The sequence below is a fragment of the Garra rufa genome, chromosome 18 (genome assembly GCF_049309525.1).
Source record: "Garra rufa chromosome 18, GarRuf1.0, whole genome shotgun sequence".
Classification (NCBI taxonomy): Eukaryota; Metazoa; Chordata; class Actinopteri; order Cypriniformes; family Cyprinidae; genus Garra; species Garra rufa.
In genome coordinates this window covers 23,880,075-23,900,497 of record NC_133378.1, presented here as the reverse complement: position 1 = coordinate 23,900,497, position 20,423 = coordinate 23,880,075, and the positions used below count along the sequence as shown (strand labels likewise).

The 20,423-nt window shown below is 37.5% G+C and overlaps 1 protein-coding gene across 1 annotated transcript; it reads left to right on the top strand.

Annotated features, from left to right (window-relative positions):
* Positions 1-9,000: 9,000 nt before the first annotated feature.
* fam131c (family with sequence similarity 131 member C) lies at positions 9,001-18,981 on the top strand. Its single transcript, XM_073822686.1, has 5 exons — positions 9,001-9,250; positions 16,651-16,721; positions 16,981-17,071; positions 18,480-18,713; positions 18,941-18,981. The coding sequence occupies exons 1-5, from the start codon at positions 9,220-9,222 to the stop codon at positions 18,979-18,981; spliced, it is 468 nt and encodes a 155-aa protein (XP_073678787.1). The 5' UTR covers positions 9,001-9,219.
* The last annotated feature ends 1,442 nt before the right edge of the window (positions 18,982-20,423 follow it).

Here is a 20,423-nt window from a genome sequence, read left to right as displayed (position 1 = left end):
TGAAGTGTGAGAACAGCAGACAGTGGGAGGGAGTCAACAGTAGTGGGAACCTGCTGAGCTGGTGCTGTGGAGCAGGGATGGGCCTGAACGGCGGCAAAACACTGGACAGGAAAATCAGATCAGGTTACTTTTAAGTGCTGATAGATTGAAGCTGTAAATGTGTGAGATCTTCATCAATAATGACTTCAGGCGTATGGAAAATACAATACTTTGAACAAATGACATTGAATTTATGGGTTTGTGCTGATTTATTGCAGTACGAATGTTTCTCACAGCAGCAGGATTGGAAATCCCCCACTGTCACAATGTAAGGTTGCTGATGAATTTTAGTGACATACATTGTTCATGTTTTAACATGTTCATAAAAAGAAAAATAGGTCTTGTCTAACAGCTTTTTTGATAGTCATTATAAGTCAATTTTTTTTTTTTTTTTTTTGCTGGGCGATTGTTTCATTGTCCTTAGATGACTCAAAACTCAGGAAGACTTTTTGATGGCTTAATCATTAAATATCATCTTGACTCACATTTTTGCTCACGGCACCTGTTATCTTCTTTTCAGGGGAAAGTTTTGCACTCATTTTGTTGCAAATAGATTAAACAGACTGAACAGTTTTGTTTTTGTACTTGTTGACTTACTTTCTTCTGTGGAACATAAAAGAAGAAACATTTTTTGTGCTTACAGTATAAATCAATGGTGACCAAAATGGTTTGGTCACCATTTGGTCAGAAAGAAAGTCATACGGGTTTGGAACAACATGATGGTGAGTAAGTTTTTGGGTGAACTATCACTTTCATCACTCACTTACTCACTCAAAAAAAGAAGAAAAAAAACACCAAGTTATTATTATTTTGTTTAACATGTTCTTTTAAAAATATACTCTTTTTTAATTAACGCTAGACTGCAGCAAATATTTAGACATTGAGAAAACATCCCGATTGCATCTCTTCTTAAAGGAGTTAACCTTGCGTCCCAGGCCTCTGAGTAAAGCGTACAGTCCAGCCTCTCCAGGGGTATAACCACTGACAACTCATAAAATGGATTATTGCTTTAGTTATGTTATTTATGGTGACAGAAGTATGTAAACTGTATGGAGACAGAGAAGAGAAAAACACTCAGCCAAAGACCTCCAAAGTCAGCAACCAAAAATAAAATCTGTGGTGTTGAGTGTGTTGTTGTGAGTGATGGGATCAAACTGACAAGTCCCACGGGAAAGTGATTTTTTTTTTCATGAGCTAAAGTGAACAAAACATTGCTTTACATAACAGGATCTCCTATTTTTTTTAGATAGAGCAAAGCAAATTTATATGTTAGTAATGAAGGCTATACTGTAAAAAATCTGTAAAATTTACAGTAAAAAATCGCCAGCTGTGGTTGCCAGAATTTCACCGTATGGTAGCCAGGGTTGTCAGGTTTTCACAGCAAAACCCACCCAATTGCTACTCAAAACTAGCTCAAAAGTATCCCAATCGCGTTTTGAGAGGGGTCCCCCATTAAAAATTAAATTCAGGGGGGTGAAATACACATTTTTTTGGCAGGGTTCCCCTGGTAAAATTAGCATTCTCAAGGCTAAATATTACATTATTGGGGTCGTTTCAGTTGCGGTAAAGTTTCCAAATTCAGACTTGGCAACACTGACTGTAGCAACATTTTAAGTTTTACGGTTTTCACTTAAATTGACATTTACATACCGTAATTGAATTAACTGATATAATGTTACCAACCTATTGAAGTACTGAAATCTGTTTTGTACCTTTGTAATACACTGATAACCACATAAAGCAGGTGGTGATGAGAAAGTCACATGATGAGCCAAAGCCCATCACATGCAGCTTTTAAATATTAACAATATAGAAGGTGCACAGAAGGTGTTATTCACACAAACACTAAACACCATCATGGTAACACATGAAACTGAAATAATGCAATAAAATTAAAACAAATTCTAACAAATATGTTGTAACATACAACCGTAATGTACAAAACTAACAAGAAAAAACTAAGAAGAAACAGTTATTTTAACAACAAAAAAAACTCAAATTTAAAAAATGTAACAGGAAATTCTGGAAATGTCAATTTACGGTTATTTACTGTACCTTTTACGTTCTTTTTCACTTCTAAAAATGGTATACTGTAAAATTACATGCAATGTCCAATACAGTTTTTCACCGTATACAGTAGGGGAACTTACCGTTAACCATTTAACAGGTTTTTACTGTATAATTTTTACAGTTTTTTACCGTTAAATTCACTGTCATTTTTTTACAGTGTAGGGCCCTACGAAATCCAGTTTATTCCAAATTCTGTTGTTTTCCATTTTCATTTTTCTTGACTGTGTTTAAATGAAATGTTATTAATCAAAAAGCTTGTCCAATTAATTGAAATCACGAAACTTACACAATTTAACAGCAGTTTATTAAAAGTTAAACGAAAAGTGCATTTTCTAAAGCCCTATACATGAAATACGTTTAATTTTTTTCCTCAAATTTATTTTTGTTTTTATCAAATTATGTGTTTAATGGTTTAATTCAAATTTATTATTATTTTATTTATTTAATAGCCTACTGTGTTGTGTATTTCCTACATTTTTCTGGTAAATAAATTCTGTTAAAAAAATTCTTCTGGTAAATATTCCTTAAAAATAATGTTTTAATAATAATTTTAGTAGTAGTAGTAGTACTATCATTACATTAAAATATATTTCTGTCACAGTTTCTTCAAGGTTCACCAAACTTTGATTTTGATGAGGTACTGTGAGGACCTTTAAGGCAAGACACTGCAGGTAAATAGGGTAAAAAAAAATATCTTGTCTGGTTTAAATATGCAAATGAGGCATTTTTATTGAAATATGCACTAATTTGCATATATTTCTAGTACAAAAATCTAAACACTGAATGAAGTTTCAAAATTCTTTTTTTTTTTTTTACATATTAGAATCAAGTTTTTACAGAGGAAATTTTGGGTGTCTCATTTCATCACGACATAATTCAGAAAAAAACTTAGAACAGAAAGGAAACAATTTTTTACCATTTTTTGGGAAAATAAAATGTATAAAATCAAGCAAATTGGATATGAACAAATCCCTCTGTAAAAACCTTCAGGATATAGACAGGAATAAAAATGTGAAGTTTTGTGTGTGTAAGTGCTATTGAAGTGAAGATTTATGACTCAGTGTAGAGGAAAAATCTCATTTTGAGAGAACGGCCTTTAAAAATATGTATTGTAATTAAAATCTGTTGACACGAATAGATAAAGTGCTATAAAAGAAACATGTAGCAGTGTTTTTTGGATGTTTGCTTTCCACTAGTCTGAAAAAACACTTTATGAAAAAACAAAAAGCCCAAAATCTCAAACTTGACATGTTCATGAAAAAACTGTGTTTTTGCCTGCATTGTCTCCCCTTAAGTGTCTGTTTGTATATGATATGACAGTAGTTTTGGTTTTTCTCACAAGAAACGGTAAAATACTAATAAAGTGACTCCGCGTTTTCCGCATTCCACATCATAGGACCCGATAAATTGAGAACTGTTTTAAAAAAAAAAAATGAACAAGTAGCCTGAAAACATTCAAAATAATATAGATTTACAATAATAATGTAGAAATATTCAGTTAACAAGAAATACGAGTATGGTCAACAGCAAATTGATTTCATTATTAATTAAACTAGACCTTATTACCTATTACTTAGCAATTGCTGAACTTTAAACCTTAAAGTATTAAACAGTTGACGTCATCTTTGGAAAAAGGCCTTTAATATTCTATTTAACTCTCAAATGAACAACAATAGTTGACTTTTCACTCATACAGTACAGACCAAAAGTTTGGACACGCCTTCTCATTCATTTATGAGAAGGCGTGTCCAAACTTTTGGTCTGTACTGTATATTTTTCTGTTTATTAAAGTTTTTACTTTACATTTGTGCAGTTTTCAGTGGGTTAGTGATATTTTTTAAATATATATAAATTAATAAATAAATATTTTTTAAATGGGTTTTTATACAAAAACTGCTTTTTTATGTAAAATTCACTTTATAAAAGACCCACATTTCTAACTTTAATTCATGGGGATAACATAGATCATTTCACATGGTTTAGTGTAAGATTTTTGCCCATCTTTTGGAAAATCCAGTTTTAAAAGTAAAAAAAAAAAAAAACTACAAATAACTTTTACCAGTAGGTGGCTGCAGAGCTCCACTATTTGCTATTTGACCACCTGAAAGATATTTTTTCACAAGTTTTTTCAGTTGAATTCATATCTGCAGTACAGACCAAAAGTTTTGGTCTGTACTGTACGTCATCAAAAACTTTGTCTTTGTGTGTTGTTGATCAAACACTGCACCGTCTTGTGTCACAATTTAATTATTTATGATAAATCTGATTACTTCAGAGAGATAATCAAAAAACAAAAACACAGATGACAGTGAAAGTGAATGGAAGTTGTTAAAAAGACCCTGTGGAGTCCAGGATCTGCAATTAAACTGATGAAGCGCACAAGCGTGGCTTAAGTGTTTACTCAGATGTTTAGTTACACAAAGCCACGCACATACATTCCCAGTGCCTTGTTCTCTAAGTATAATTCATAATTCACGTCTCAGTGTGTCATCAGCAAGATTATATTAGCAAATTGCCAAACGCCAAACAAAACCCTGAACACACAATCCTTACAAACAACGTTCCCCCATTAACCTTTTTGTGATTATTTGAGATTTTGATTTGTTTCAGGGTTTTTGGGGAAATTCTGAAATTCATATGCATTTATATAAGGATATAGATGTTTTAATAATAAAAAAAACCTTTCATAATCTTATGCCATTTATTGTATTATTTAAAAATGAGTTAAATCTACCTCTGAATTTCTCTGTTAGATGCTAATAATATGTTACATAGTTTTTCCATGCTGTGATGAAATATATAGGGCTGGTGTGAAAAAGCAGGAAATAGTAAATGGATAGTTAAATGCAGAATGGAAATTTATGTGCCCACAGAAGTCAGAGACACATGTGCAACCTCAGAGAGGGAAAGAAAAACCCCTTTTGACATGGTGCAATAAGCGTAAATCTTTAGTTTTTCACATAGAAACCTTTGAACCCAAATTCACTTAAATCAAACACTATTTTGTGTGGAAAAACCTCATGGAGACATTTATGTGCACAGTGCGCGTACATTTGATTACCACAAGGTGTCAGACTTTCCTCAAGCTAAACTATCATTTCCTCTAGCTTTGAGCTAGTACTTTGAACGCAGCATACAAGCAGTTTAACTGATTTATGTTATACTGGTGTAAGCAAGAGATTTGAAGTTATATTTGCATTATTAATTCTATTTTTTCTTTCTTTAGAGGCCTTCTAAAATTCACAGTGCCGTTCAAAAGGAAGCAGACTTTCCCATGAGTGAGAACATGACTTGAGGTGATGTCAGTAAAAAACAATTTGAGCAATGTTTGCTTACTGGATTACAGGTTGACAAGAGACAAATAGAGTGAAAAGAATTTCTTTTTGAAGCCACAAGCTCAGACATGTGTCACTGCACGCTCTGAGACATGGAAAAAATCAAGTGAGAGTGTAAAAATAAAACCCAAGGGAGATTTTTCTTTTATGATTGTAACTGAACGAGTGCACAGAAATGGCCAACACACATAGGATCTAAAATACAGTGTTATTTAGTTTCTCTTTTGATAAAAAAGGGCGAATTCAGGTAAATGATTCACATGCTGTACAAACCAAAATGATTTTTGTGTTTACCCAGATTAGCAACATGTTCAAACGAGAATCGGTAATTAATTAAAATGTAGGTTGTTTGCCAACCTATGTGTGTCTAAATGATCCGCACACTTGAAAGCACATTCCAGTTCTGTATTTATTGACGGCGATGTCTGTCTTGCATTAATTAAACAAAAGTAAATGTCAAAGAGTAAAATTGAAAACTGCTGTAAATTCAAAGAATAATAGTTATCTACTGTACACAGAGCTGTAGTTACATATTGTAATCTGTTACTAATTCTAAGTTACATGACACATTACACAGTTTAGGTTTTATAATCAGACTACGCATTTATCACATTGATTTAAATAGGATAATCTTGTACCATATTGACATAAAAATACAAAGAGCAGGAAAATGTATTCTATATTTATTGTAACTAAGAACATGAAGTGCATTGAACATTATATTATGTCAAGGTTTCCCAAACTGGTGTTTGTGAAGGAACTGCGGGGAGTTTATGAGTTTAACGGAATAAATAATAATTAATGAAATAAAAAAAAATCCAAATAAAAAACGTACTAAAAATATTTTATTTGTTTACCTACATGTCATGCAACATAGCCAATGCCAGAGAAAATATGAACATGAAAATGTAATATGTATTTATTAAAGTATTTATTTTAAAAACTCAGGGTAACACAAAAGTAGCAAGGTATATTTGTAGCGATAGCCAAAAATACATTGTATGGGTCAAAATGATTGATTTCTTATAATGCCTAAAATCATTAGGATATTAAAAGACTGTGTTCCATGAAGATATTTAGTAAATTTCCTACTGTAAATATATCAAAAGTTAATTTTTGATTAGTAATATGTATTGCTAAGAACTTCATTTGGACAACTTTAAAGGCGATTTTCTCAATATTTAGATTTTTTTGCACCCTTAGATTATAGATTTTCAAATAGTTGTATCTCATTCTATTGTCCTAAATATTGTCCTATCCTGACAAGCCATACATAAATGGAAAGCTTATTCATTCCGTTTTCAGATTTCAGATTGACCCTTATGACTGGTTTTGTGGTCCAGAGAGTCACATATTAGGTAAAAAGGATCAGATGACAAAAAAGTTTGTGAAATTGTGCATTTTAATGTGTTTGAATGACAAAAGCCTTCCAAAGATATAGAAATGCATGGTTAAATTACCTATAGAGTGATAATTCAAATAAAAATCATTTTTCAATATTTGAAATCCATGTTGAAAAAATTCTAAGCCCTTCCTCTTCTGCTGCGTGCCCTTGAGGAAGACCATGTCTTCCATCTGCTCAAGATCTACAGTGCAAATCACTGACCCTCAATTAAAATAGTCAATGACATGACAGAAATAGATTTAATACATTGCTGTAAATATAGAGGTTTAAATTAATTAATTAATTAATTAAAAAATAGTTATATTTTCTACTATTCACATTGAGTGTGCTTCTGCATGCAACTTTACCTTTGTGACACTGGATGGCAGTAGAAAGCTACAGTCATTTATTTTGTTACGTAAACCCTGTTATTCTTTTCTGCTTTTCTGGAAATTTCAGCTACCTTGCAGAACCTCACCTGAACAGATCAAATAATAACCACACATTTATATTCATTCGGTCAGTATATCTTTTTTCCCACACTTCATCTTCATTTTCAGTCTTTTCTTTAAACATATCAGTACCTATTGATATTGGATATTATATTATACTAATAACACTAATAAAAAAACAGTAATAATTTAATAACTCTGTTAAATGTTATCTTTAGCAAACAAAATGTATATTAAAACCTTTAAAAAAATACTAAATTACCTTTATGATATCAATAGAAATGTGCATAGGATCTAAAATCCAGTTGAACTACATGTAGATTATTAAAGTATTTTTGATAAATTCCTTATTTATTGTCAATTCCATCAAGGTGTGGAAGTTTGTCAAATGATTCACATGCCATAAATTTTTTGTTTACAGATATAGCAATATGTTCAAATGATAATTTGTAATTGACTAAAATGTAGGTTGTTTGCCAGTGTTTTGCTGTCTAAATTGCATATCAGTACCATATTGGCTATTTGCTGATGTTAGACATTTAATTATGCTAATTTGCCCTATTTTTATACTCAAAATATATATTATTTAAAACACTAAACATTTAATAACAGTGTTAAATGTCATCTTTAGCAAATCACAAACTACAGGTATTTATTATTTTTTCTTATTTAATGCCTAAATTTGTGTGTAGCATTTAAAGTGATAGGTTTTTCTTTTATTTTCGACTAGAGCTGTCAAACGATTATTTGTGATTAATCGAATGTAAAATAAAAGATTGTGTTTAGATAATGAATGTGTGTGCTGTGTATATTCGTTATGTACAGTACAGACCAAAAGTTTGGACACACCTTCTCATTCAGGTGTGTCCAAACTTTTGGTCTGTACTGTAGATATGAATTCAACTGAAAAAACTTGTGAAAAAATATCTTTCAGGTGGTCAAATAGCAAATAGCAAATAGTGGAGCTCTGCAGCCACCTACTGGTAAAAGTTTTTTTTTTTACTTTTAAAACTGGATTTTCCAAAAGATGGGCAAAAATCTTACACTAAACCATGTGAAATTATCCATGTTATACCCATGAATTAAAGTTAGAAATGTGGGTCTTTTATAAAGTGAATTTTACATAAAAAAGCAGTTTTTGTACAAAAACCCATTTAAAAAATATTAATTTATTAATTTATATATATTCAAAAAATATCACTAAGCCACTGAAAACTGCACAAAGGTAGATTATATATGAATAGATTTTTCTTAAATATATAGATGCATGTGTGTTTATATATGGACAATAAATATACACAGTAGACATATTATATAAACACAAACTTTTATTTTGCATGTGATTAATCGAGATTAATCGTTTGACAATAGCATTTTATTATAAACATTGTTTATTTACCAAAAATCGTTTAATTTCAATATCAGCCAGTTATCGGTTTTTAGTCATCACATAAAAATAGTTGTCGGCTTAATGTTATCGCCCAGAATGTTAATATCAGTGCACCCCTAATGTAACCTAAATAAAAGGTAGTAATTTCAGTATGTAGATGGTGTGAAAGTTGGGTCTGAGAGAGAAAATGAGAGCAGAAGGGGGAGGAGAAGAGAGGAGAGAAGAGGAGGGGAGGGACTGAGTGCATGCAGACTGTGTGCTGTTTTCCCCCACTTCTCTCTCTCTTTCTCTCTCCTCACTTCCATCCCTACTTGAGAAACAGTGCTTCACTAGACCGGATGGACACCAGGTCTCTTTTTTCCGCCTCCTGGACCAGTCTTTTTCCTTCCCTCTTTTCTCCACCTCTATCATCCAGTTGGCTCTCTCGACTTGTTCCAGATCCCCTTCTTTCAAACACGCACTCATCTCTCTCTCTCTCTGTTGCTAATTTTTCCCCGTCGCCCCACTCTCAGTCAGCATGGTGAACAGATAACTGCTAAGCTGTTAAACATGGGCTCCTGCCTCTGCAAAGGTCACCAAGGTCAGTCTCTTACTGATTGTATCTGAGTTTGTCTGTCTCTTGTGTCTATCAGCCTACCTGTTGGTCCATTCGGTCTTCACTCTTATCAGTTTATCCACCTGTCTGCTTATCTCCAGGATTTACATAATGCATGAATGTGGGAAAAACATCAATATAATGCAGAATGAGCACATACAGTTATAAGTGACTAAAAAAAGTGCAGTCTATATGAATAAATAGTTTTATTGTGTACAATTTTTATTGTTTTGATAGTGATGCACTGTTTCTTTTCCTAGCAGCAAGAGTGTGTTGCTGCTAAAATACTGATACTTACATACTGCACTGTAATTAAATATTACGCGGCTTTCTGGAATACTTTATTCTGATTGGTCAATCGCGCCACCCAGCGGTCTGATATATCCTAAAATCGCCATCATTCGTGGCAATGCTGTATATCAGTTGGCTCTTCCCTCAAAATTGGGGAGTTATGGCGCTATATAAATATATATGTATGTATGTATATACACACACACACACACACACACACACAAACATGCCTAATTACTTTATTTTTTTATATTGAATTTATAACACACTATTAATATTACTGTTATATTATTACAGTATTTGTCTTGTTGCATGGCTGTTTGTTTTGTACATTATTATTGAATATTTTTCATACTAAAAGGTTTAAACAATACGGGTAAGATTAAAATATTATTCTCAAATCAATATTTCATGTCCACTTGGTAGCTGTGTATTAAGTGTTTAAACTTTGTCAGGGTTTATTTATTTTCCGATAACAGCACTACACTATGCACTTATACACTGTGTACTTGTGTGCACTATGTACTCATATGTATAGTTTATGAAAGTTTATATTGTCATTCATCTGGGACATATAATATAAGTCTCAGGTGTCCCCAGAATGTGTCTGTGAAGTTTCAGCTCAAAATACCCCACAGATAATTTATTATATCTTTTTGAAAATGCCTATTTTGAGTGGAAGCAGAAACAAACTGTTTTCGCGCAAGGCTCTTTAAATGCAAATGAGCTGCTGCTCCCTGTCCCCTTTTCTAGAGCAGTGCTGTGCATTTACAGCTCGTACCTCAGATACTCTGCTAAAAAACATTAGTTTGGTTTTGATTATCATGTCTATCGTGTTAAATTCGTGCATTTTAAAGCCATATCAGTTTAAACTTCTGATATATGATTTTCTGAGTGCACACATCTGAAGATCACGTGCACAGAAAGTGTCTGTCACACAGCATGTGAGTACTAAACTAAGTTCTCTTTCATGTCTTATTGCGCTTAAACTGTCAAATACACACAGGTTTACGTTAAAACACAGGAGCTAAAAAAACAGTCGGTTGTGTCTGTGAAGGTAAACAGCTGGGGAAAAAAATCACAGTTATATTAGATCTATGTGGCAGCAGTGTAATATACAGTAAATAAATGAATAAATCCACTGCTCTCTTGTCTCCTCTGAGGCTGGGACTCGTGTTCGGTGCTCGTCTGTGCAGCCAACTACAGAACAGTTAGCATGCTTTGCTCTAACTTTCTGGTACTCTGTTGTTGCTTGTGAAAACAGAATGGCGGCGCCATGGGTGGAAAAGTGCAGATTAAGGAGCGATAATATTATAATAAGATCCCCTCGCCATGTTTGGTCATTTGTACGAATTCATATGAATTGGGGAATTTGTAAAATGCGTATGATTTAGCATAATAAATTGTAAGAATTTAAGTGAAGTCATACAAATTAATACGAATTAGCCACCTCTTAAAATATGTACGAATTGCCATGAGATTGTTTCAAACCTAAAATCAACAAACTTTTATTTTGGTGGGTTGCTGGCAAGTAAGTTTATGCCAGTTTTAGTGCTGCCGAGTGACGCGCGTGAGTGAATGTCACAGTTTTGCGCTGAAACTGGCAGCACTTAGCTTAGAATTATGCTTTCAGCTCAAATAAAATTCTTATTCAGTATGACAGTTAATCAATCTAAACCGATGATTGTGCATTAACGGTTTTCAACCATGTCGGTGATCAAATGAGTGGTTTGAACTTTTTTTTTTTTTTTTGTTCGTGAATGCCTATAGAGGGTTTGCACTTATGTCATGGTTTGGTAAGTTACCTTGATGTGCTGCCATATTGGAGATACTCAGATGTAAACAACAGCACTGATTGCACAGTTAATGTTACTGAATATGTTTTTCTGCTAATGCTGTTTAAACCATGGGAAAAAAATGTGTGGAAGCTTCTAAATAATATAGAGAAAGACTTAGTAAGCAGGAAAGGGCGCAATATTTTGACAAACTAAAGTTAATAGGTGGTAAAGATATGTAGAAGCAGTATTAATTGAAATATCAGCCTAATATTTCACCTACCTGACTGGAAATAATAAGCTAAAACACAAATGTTGTCAAGATTCTTGCCCTGGAAATCTTGGTTTGCTTTGGCCAACCACAAAAGCCTTTTGTTCCTCAGACAGTTTTTTGCACTCTTTTCCTAGATCTGTTATAACTTTTGGCAGTCTATAGTACTGCAAATGTTTTTCCCAGTATGACCGATTAGTACAGCCCAAAACATGTCAATAAATGACCATTTTCAGCAGCAGTAATCAGTGAAATATGCAAGTTTTGTTCGGTTTAGTTGCATTGTTTACATTCTGTGCCACTAATATGGCTGATTGATGACACGTCGTGAAAATACTCTATATTGTACATTATTGCTTTAATGACTTTAAAATAATCATAAAATCATTTATGAATTAATGTCCACTTATTTATATTGTGAATAGGCCTTTCGTGTTAGAAGTATATTAAGCTCTGTCCAGTTTGTTTTTGCAATAACGGCTGTATATTACCACCTACTGTCACAGGTGTGTGCAGGACGAGACGAGACGATAGACGAGATTAACAATCAACAATATATTTAATAGAATTCTCCAAGATGAACAAGGCTGGAACAGGCAGGAACACAGAGGGCTTTCACACACATCAAAATAACGTTAAGGACCGACAATACACTGAACTCAAAGACAGACTTATAAAGGGTAACTCATGATTAAACACAGGTGACGGTGATTACACAAACGAACACTAAACCAAATGATCACAAAATGACAGGGGGAAGACAAATGGGAAAAACCAATGACAAAACTGTGACACCTACATAATGACTATAAAAGTTATAACATAATACATAAATATTTCACGTCCCCGTATTTGTTTATTTGGTGAGTAGCTGTGTACAAACTATTAAAAAAAACTGTGACATTACGCCCCCCTCTGAGTAGGCGCGTCCTCGCGCCATAGAAAAACAAAAAAGAAGAGAGGGGCGGAAAACCAGAAACCTTGAGTCCATGAGGGAGGGGGCTTCGGCGGAGGACGCAACCGAAGGAGGGGGACCAAAACATAAGTCCAAAGAGCAAAAAAGACAGTCCAAGGGGGCGACGACGGAGGGAGGAGCCAGGGAAGACACAGGAGGGACCTGAAGCAGGAGAGCAGGACCCAGATCGCAGCCAGGATGACGGCCCACGGCGGAGCCGACGGAGGGAGGAGCCATGGTGGAGGAAGGACCACTCACTCCAGGGGGCCGACCGACAGAGGCAGAGCAGCTGGCAGAGGAACCCGAAGCGGAGATGGAGAGCCGAAGATCCAGGGCGACACCGCGGATCCGGAGGGCAAAGGCGGAACAGGAGGCTCTGGCGGCCGAGGCGGAGGCGAAGATCCGGAGGTCCACGGCGGAGCCGGAGCGACAGAGGATGGAGGCTGTGCCGAAGGGAGGGAGGAGTCCGAAGGAGCCGGGGGGACGGCGCGACGAGGCACAGCCGGAGGAGCAGAGTCCTTAGGTGACGGAGGGACGACGACTGACCAGGGCGGAGCCGGAGAGACGATGGAGCCCGGTGGAGCTGGTGGACCGACGGGCGACGGTGGAGAGGAGGGCGTTGAGAGCCGTGGTGGAGCCGCAGGGTCGGAGGGCCGAGGTGGAGATCTGGACTCGGAGGCTGGAGGCGGAGCTGAGGGATCCTCCAGCCATGCCACCGATGTAAGCTGGCATCCCTGCGGCGAGCCCACTGCGGAGATGGTGGGCTGAGGGTGAGCAAGGGGACTGACTGATGACCTGGGGGACTTTGGGCGGCTGGGCGGAACCAGCGGGGACTCAGGACGGCTGGGCGGAACCAGCGGGGACTCAGGACGGCTGGGCGGAACCAGCGGGGACTCAGGACGGCTGGGCGGAACCAGCGGGGACTCAGGACGGCTGGGCGGAACTAGCGGGGACTCAGGACGGCTGGGCGGAACCAGCGGGGACCAGGCAGATTCAGACAGAAGAGGGCGGGTGGGCGAGAAATTTATGTAATCCAGAGGTTCAGAGAAAAAGTCTATTAAATTAGGCGTGTTATACTCCACAACTTTGGAAACAAAGTCAATTAAGTCCCCAGAGATGTTTTCCAGCTCACCCCCAGCGGAGTTGCAGTGGGCAGGGCTCTCCATTTCCCTCACTTGCTCCACGTCGCAATCCACCGTCACAGATGTAGAATCCGGCTCACGCACCTGATCAGCCGGAGAAGACTCCGGTTCTGTCGCTCGCGGCTCTAATCCCTCATCCGCGGTGCGCTCGGGTTCACACTCTGCGTGTCGGGGCGATGATTGGCTGTTCTCTGGGTCGTGAGCGGGGCTGACGTCCTCCTCGACAAAGCCGACAGTCCAGGGAGATCCACTGGACGCCAGCACCCACTCGATGTATCCGGCGAGGCTCTCTCGAGGACCCTCCCCGGACAGCTGCCTCTTGATGGTATCATTAAGTCCAATGCGGAAGAACGTGCATAGGCAACTGTCCGGGTAGTGCGTTAACGGGGCGAGGAATATGAAGTCTCTGGTGTGGTCCTCGAGAGAGCGGTTCCCCTGCTTCAGGAGGATGATGAGGACATTAGGATCATCCATGACGGGGAAAAAAATAAAATAAACACTGATACAAAAAACGGAAAAGAAACGCAGGGAAAGGTGCCGGGTAAACTGTTGCGGTCGGTCCTTCTGTCACAGGTGTGTGCAGGACGAGACAAGACGATAGACGAGATTAACAATCAACAATATATTTAATAGAATTCTCCAAGATGAACAAGGCTGGAACAGGCAGGAACACAGAGGGCTTTCACACACATCAAAATAACGTTAAGGACCGACAATACACTGAACTCAAAGACAGACTTATAAAGGGTAACTCATGATTAAACACAGGTGACGGTGATTACACAAACGAGGACTAAACCAAATGATCACAAAATGACAGGGGGAAGACAAATGGGAAAAACCAATGACAAAACTGTGACACCTACATAATGACTATAAAAGTTATAACATAATACATAAGTATTTCATGTCCCCGTATTTGTTTATTTGGTGAGTAGCTGTGTACAGACTATTAAAGGGGTCCTATTATGTCCTTTTACAAAGTCTTTATTTTGTTTTGGGGTGCACTAGAACATGATGCTCTTTCTCCCCAGGCTGGCACAAATGGCCCGATTAGTTCTGAAAAAAAAAATGTGTTGTGATTGGTTAGCAGTCCCTCTGAGTTGCGACTGGCGAACAACAGCCTCGTCAGCCTGCGAGATTGCGATACATGATATTATCATTATTGTGATAATTTATTTAATTATTCACATGCCCAAAACCAGCTCCAGCATAAGGCTAGTGAAGCTATCCACACTGTATGATGAATAAATCTCTTACCACACACTGTACACGTCTACGGCATGGCTCCAAAGTGGCAACCAATGATTGTCACTGTAGTCAATGCTTATTTACATCAGCTGTGGCTTTGCATGTGTTTCGACCATCTATACCGCATGTCAACGGTGCGGCTCCAGCACGGCTACCGGAGCAGTTCGCGTACACTTTAGTCAATGCTCACCCTGCGGCTCGCTGGAGCCTCCCAGAAGCGGCTGTCCATAATACATCGCTAAAGTTAGGCAAATCCCCCCCCTCATTCCGCCCCACCCGTCAATGATTTGAATTTCCGTAGGCAGGATTTACATTGTGACATCATTGCATCCGGAAAGCAAAGGAGCCAGTCGTTGTAGTCCAAAGGAGCCATTCGTTGTAGTCCAAAGGAGCCAGTCGTTGTAGTCCAAAGGAGCCAGTCGTTGTAGTCCAAAGGAGCCAGTCGTTGTAGTCCAAAGGAGCCAGTCGTTGTAGTCCAAAGGAGCCAGTCGTTGTAGTCCAAAGGAGCCATTCGTTGTAGTCCAAAGGAGCCAGTCGTTGTAGTCCAAAGGAGCCATTCGTTGTAGTTCTTGAAAGGGATTTTTTTAAAAACTAAATATCTTCCTTTGTAGTAGATATTGAGATTTATAACTTTGTATATGTATTATATGCCCAAACATACACACTGGCTAAAATTTAAAAAGTGAAAAAGTCCCCATTAAACTCTGTCAGGTTTATTTTCCAATAATAGTTCAACATCGCTTGCATAATGACTATAAAATACTTCTCAAAGCAGTATTTTATGCATCTGTGTACATGATCTCTTACATAATGAGTCTTCTTACACTAAGGTATGTATTTTGGTTATCTGGCACAAAATTCACAGGCCAACCGAAGTAGTTGTTGACGCTGGAGTAGCACAGTTAATTCGAAGAAGTTTCCTCTGAGCGCCATAGGGAAATTATTCTGTTTTAATTTGTATCATCCCATCTGAATAAGACGAGTGTATTATGAAATTGTAAGCCAGCGAGACAGCTCAATCTTGATACACAGGTGTAGTGTCACAGTATTTACAAATGGAGTCTAAGGTAAGAGGTGACATTTCATCCTCAAGGTGTCCTCCAAGGAAATGGCACCGATGAAGTGGATGATTTGTAATTCCCAGGGAGCGGAGGATAGTGTTTGTTTGTCTGAGTCCTGAGGGGGTTAGAAGATCCAGGGCTCCGTAGCTAAGGGGGAGTGTGGCATGTGAAATGCCAGGGTCAAGGCTGATGTATAATGCATATGTGAGATGGATGGAGTTTCACCGTGATGAATGGGAGGTGGGTTGTAGAGGGGGAGACACGCACAATGTGTGACATTGTAAAGGTCACACATTGTCAGTTGATACCTGTTAACAAATAACATGCTAGCGGGAGCCTAAAGCGCCACAGGTCTGAGATTAGCTATCCTCTTTGAGGTCTAACCTCAATGAGATGCGGCTGGTGACGAAAAATGTGCTCTCGAACATTGGGGATCCCCAGGGAGGTGTTGTCAAGACAATCTCTTGTTGCTATGGAAACATGAGAGCAACAGTAATAAGACCCGTCCATCCACTCCAGATCAAACTCAGTGCAGACTGCTATATGCACACACACACACACACACACTGTTATTTGTCATTGAGTAATATATTAAATAAACAGTTGTTTTTATTTAACAGCAACATTTTGTCTCTCTAGAGCTGCAAAGTGGCCAACAACACCCCATGGAAGAGCTTCACTCGTACGCTGAGGGACAGCCCATCTTTAAGGTGTGTTTGATCACAGAAATCAAAAGTGGGAGACAGATTCAAGTTTTTAAATCTGTCATTCAGAATCCAGTATATGAACATGTATAAATTTCAATGAGACACGGAAGTGCTTTCGCACTCTGAATGTGTAAGATCTGGTAAGTGTGTCTTGTTAGGTGTAATTAGCACCTGTGATTCACTTGCAAATGTGATATTCAGAAAGGTTTTATTTGGTATGTTAGGCTGTCTTATGTGTTTCCCATCTTGTCGTGCTATTCAGGGTAACCATCAGCCCTACAATGGCAGCATGTCAGATAAAAGGAGCAGCAGCGGGTACGACATCGGAGAATTGGCTACATCTTCCCTGCTGGGTGAGGAGCAAAGAGGGCATGTTAGGCACTGTCACACTGCGTGTTGTTTTGCAAGGTTTTCGCTATCGTTCAGAATCATTCGTCTGAATCAGAAGAGCAGTCGACCTTTACAGAAGCTTGCTAATGTAATTTCCCTCTGCCTGCATATCTCTCGTTTATGTACAATCTCTCTCTCCTTCTCTAGTGCCTCTTTAGCCACCTGTTTTCTTTTCTGCCTGTTTTTTTCTTGCTTGACTTCTCCAGGCCCACTCCTTTCAGAAAGTTAATTACAGAGACTAATAATGTATTATGGGTTTTTAAGCTTTTCCAAAGAACATTTCTGATCATTTCAGTCTAATTATAAATGCAGTCACCAGCTGATGAATATGTATAATGAGGCAAAAAGACCTACAAATCTCTGATCGACTAGAAGAAAAAAGCTAGAAATGAACTGCTTTGGGGAAAAATGCTATTAGAGGGATTCATTTATAAAACACACGTAAAGGGGAATTTCAATTATTGCTACTTCCAGTAACAGGTTTGTTAAGACTTGCACAATAATTAGGTACCCAATTTGCCACTGTAGAAGTTATTTTCTTCTAGTGCATTGGGCATAGAAAGTACAAATTTATACCAAAAGTTAACAATTTAAACAATATATTTTATTTGTGAACTTATGTTGAGCTATTCTTTTTAATAGTTAACTTTGAACTATTTATGAATTTTTCGGATCATCAGTCGTCAAAGCTCGGTAAATATTGGTCACAGACACAGAGATTTACTCAAAATTTCACCAAGCTGATTACTCACTAAAAACTCATGCCAACTTTTCATGCCATTTTAAGTCTTATTTTGATGTAACAAAGTGGTGCGAGTTGTTTACTTACTTTTTAAAATTAGTCTTTCTATTAACGCCATTATATTGTTCATTCAGACAGATTTGTGAACGCACACAAACACAAGAGATGGGATTTATTGCATAAACCAATCACAGCCGAACAAAACCAGTCATCTCCAATCACATTGTCATTGACAGTAGCATTGCCTCCTCTCATGCGACTTTCCCCCATTCATTCCCAACTACTCCCCACCAAACCCACCACATGTTTACCTTAAAGTTTAACTTTTCCCGCTTTTTCATTAGCTATTTCACATAGCTAATATTTCTCAAAACATGTTATTTGTGCCTCAAAAAAATGCCATGGGGTAACCCATTGAAAATGTCTTCTTGTCCCTGCTTTTAGACACTAATCCTAAAAGGCTGTTCAGTTTTCAATGACTTTGGCGAGAATAAGCTCCACGTCCCTTTCCCCCCCCCAGACGATTTATGCATTCTAATTTTTTCCCTCTTTAGCTTCACCTCTTTACCTCCTTCCTTTTATTTAATTCATTTGATTTGCACCCATGCTAATCTGTCCAATCTCCTCAGGACTCCTGGCCACTATTAAAGACCACATCACTAAGCCCACTGCGATGGCTCAGGGCCGAGTCGCCCACCTGATTGAGTGGAAGAGTTGGGGAGGAGAAGCGACGTCTGGAGGGGGTTGGTGTGGCTGGACGAGAGATGGTGGAGGGTGGGGAGGTGTGGGAACTGCACTGCAGGAGGACGAGCAGCTCTACTCTCACCTCACTGATGAAATCAAAGAAGCACGATTTGCTGCTGGTGAGACAGCGTTTATATATTTAACATTTAACTACTCAGGGTTAAACTAATCTCTTCTAAACTTCAGCCCAGCATAATACCTCGATTATCTGTTTTAATGCGCCTCACAAGTTCAGCGCTGCGGCAAAGTGTTATGATAGACATGAACAAAGGCAGGGTTTTTCCATTCGTTCTTTCCACACTCATAGCTCATCTTGTATGTCTCATTGTGACGTGTTGATGTTCAGGTCAGTACTATAGCAACCAATGTAGATACACCGGATATTGAATACATTGTCTGATAAAACAGATCAGATTACTTCATGTTCAATACAACAGTGTCATTGGAGTGGTCTTTTTTACCTTGTGGCAGTAAACAACCACTTGGCAACCAAACAGCAACATGTTAAAAACACTCTAATAACCACATAGCAACTTGGACTGCTGATGTCTTTGTGAGTTTGCTACTGCAAAAACTTCTCATATTTTCTTCAGAAGTGTACATTTTAACTCCTACAGCACCTTGCAAAAGTATTCATACCCCTTTCACGTTTTATGTTGCTGCCTTATGTTAAACTGTTTTAAATCACCTTTTTCCACACCAATCGACTGTTGGTACACTCAATGCACCGTAGCGACAAAGCAAAAACCGAATTGTCACAATTTCAAAAATGTATTAAAAATAAAAAAAAATGGTAATAAGTACATTTGCATAAGTATTCCTACCTTTAGCTGTAGTCTTTTTGGGTATGATGCAATAAGATTTGCACATTAACATTTGGCAATTATCTGCCATTCTTATCCTCACTTCTTCACCTCTCAAGCTCTGTCACCTTGGATGGGGTCTGGCAGACATTTTCAGGTTTCAAGCCACTCTTGCTGTGTGCTTAGGGTCTTTGCCCTGTTGGAACATGAACCTTCTGCCCAGTCTGAGGTTCTGAATGCTCTGGACTGGATTTTCATTAAGGATATCTTAATATTTTGGTGCACTGAGCTTTACTTCTACTCTAACAAGTAGTTTTCTAAGTGTGCTTTCATGTGTCTTCACCTGTGTGCCCTTCCAAATCATACCCATTCAAGTGAATTTGCCACTGGGTAACTTCATTCAAAGCATAGTAACATCTACAAGCAATATGAATGCTCCTTAGCTAAATTTCAATGGTCCCAGATAAGGGTATGAATACTTATGCAATGTAATCATTTACGTTTTTTTTTTTTTTTTTTTTTTTAATTTGCAAAGATATTAAAAACCTGTTTTTTTTTTTTTTTTGCTTTGTCATTATGGTGTATGGGGTGTAGATTGATGTGGAAAAGCAGAAATTTAAAGCAGTTTAACATAAGGCAGCAACAAAATGTGAAAAAAAGGAGTATAAATACTTTTGCAAGGCACTGTAGAAGTAAAAATGTGCTCAGGACATCCAAGATGTAGATGAGTTTGTTTCTTTATCTAAACAGATTTGCATTATAGAACTTGCTCACAGCTGATAAAAACATGTTTAAAGGGATAGTTCACCCAAAATTTAAATTTCTGTCATTAATTGTCGTTCCAAACCGTAAGACCTTTGTTCATCTTCAGAACACAATTTTGATTAAATCTGAGAGCTTTCTGACCCTGCATAGACAGCCACGCAACTACCACATTCAAGGCCCAGAAAAGTAGTAAAGATATCTTTAAAATCAGTGGTCAGAAAGATGTTAGATTTCATTAAAATTATCTTAATTCATGTTCTA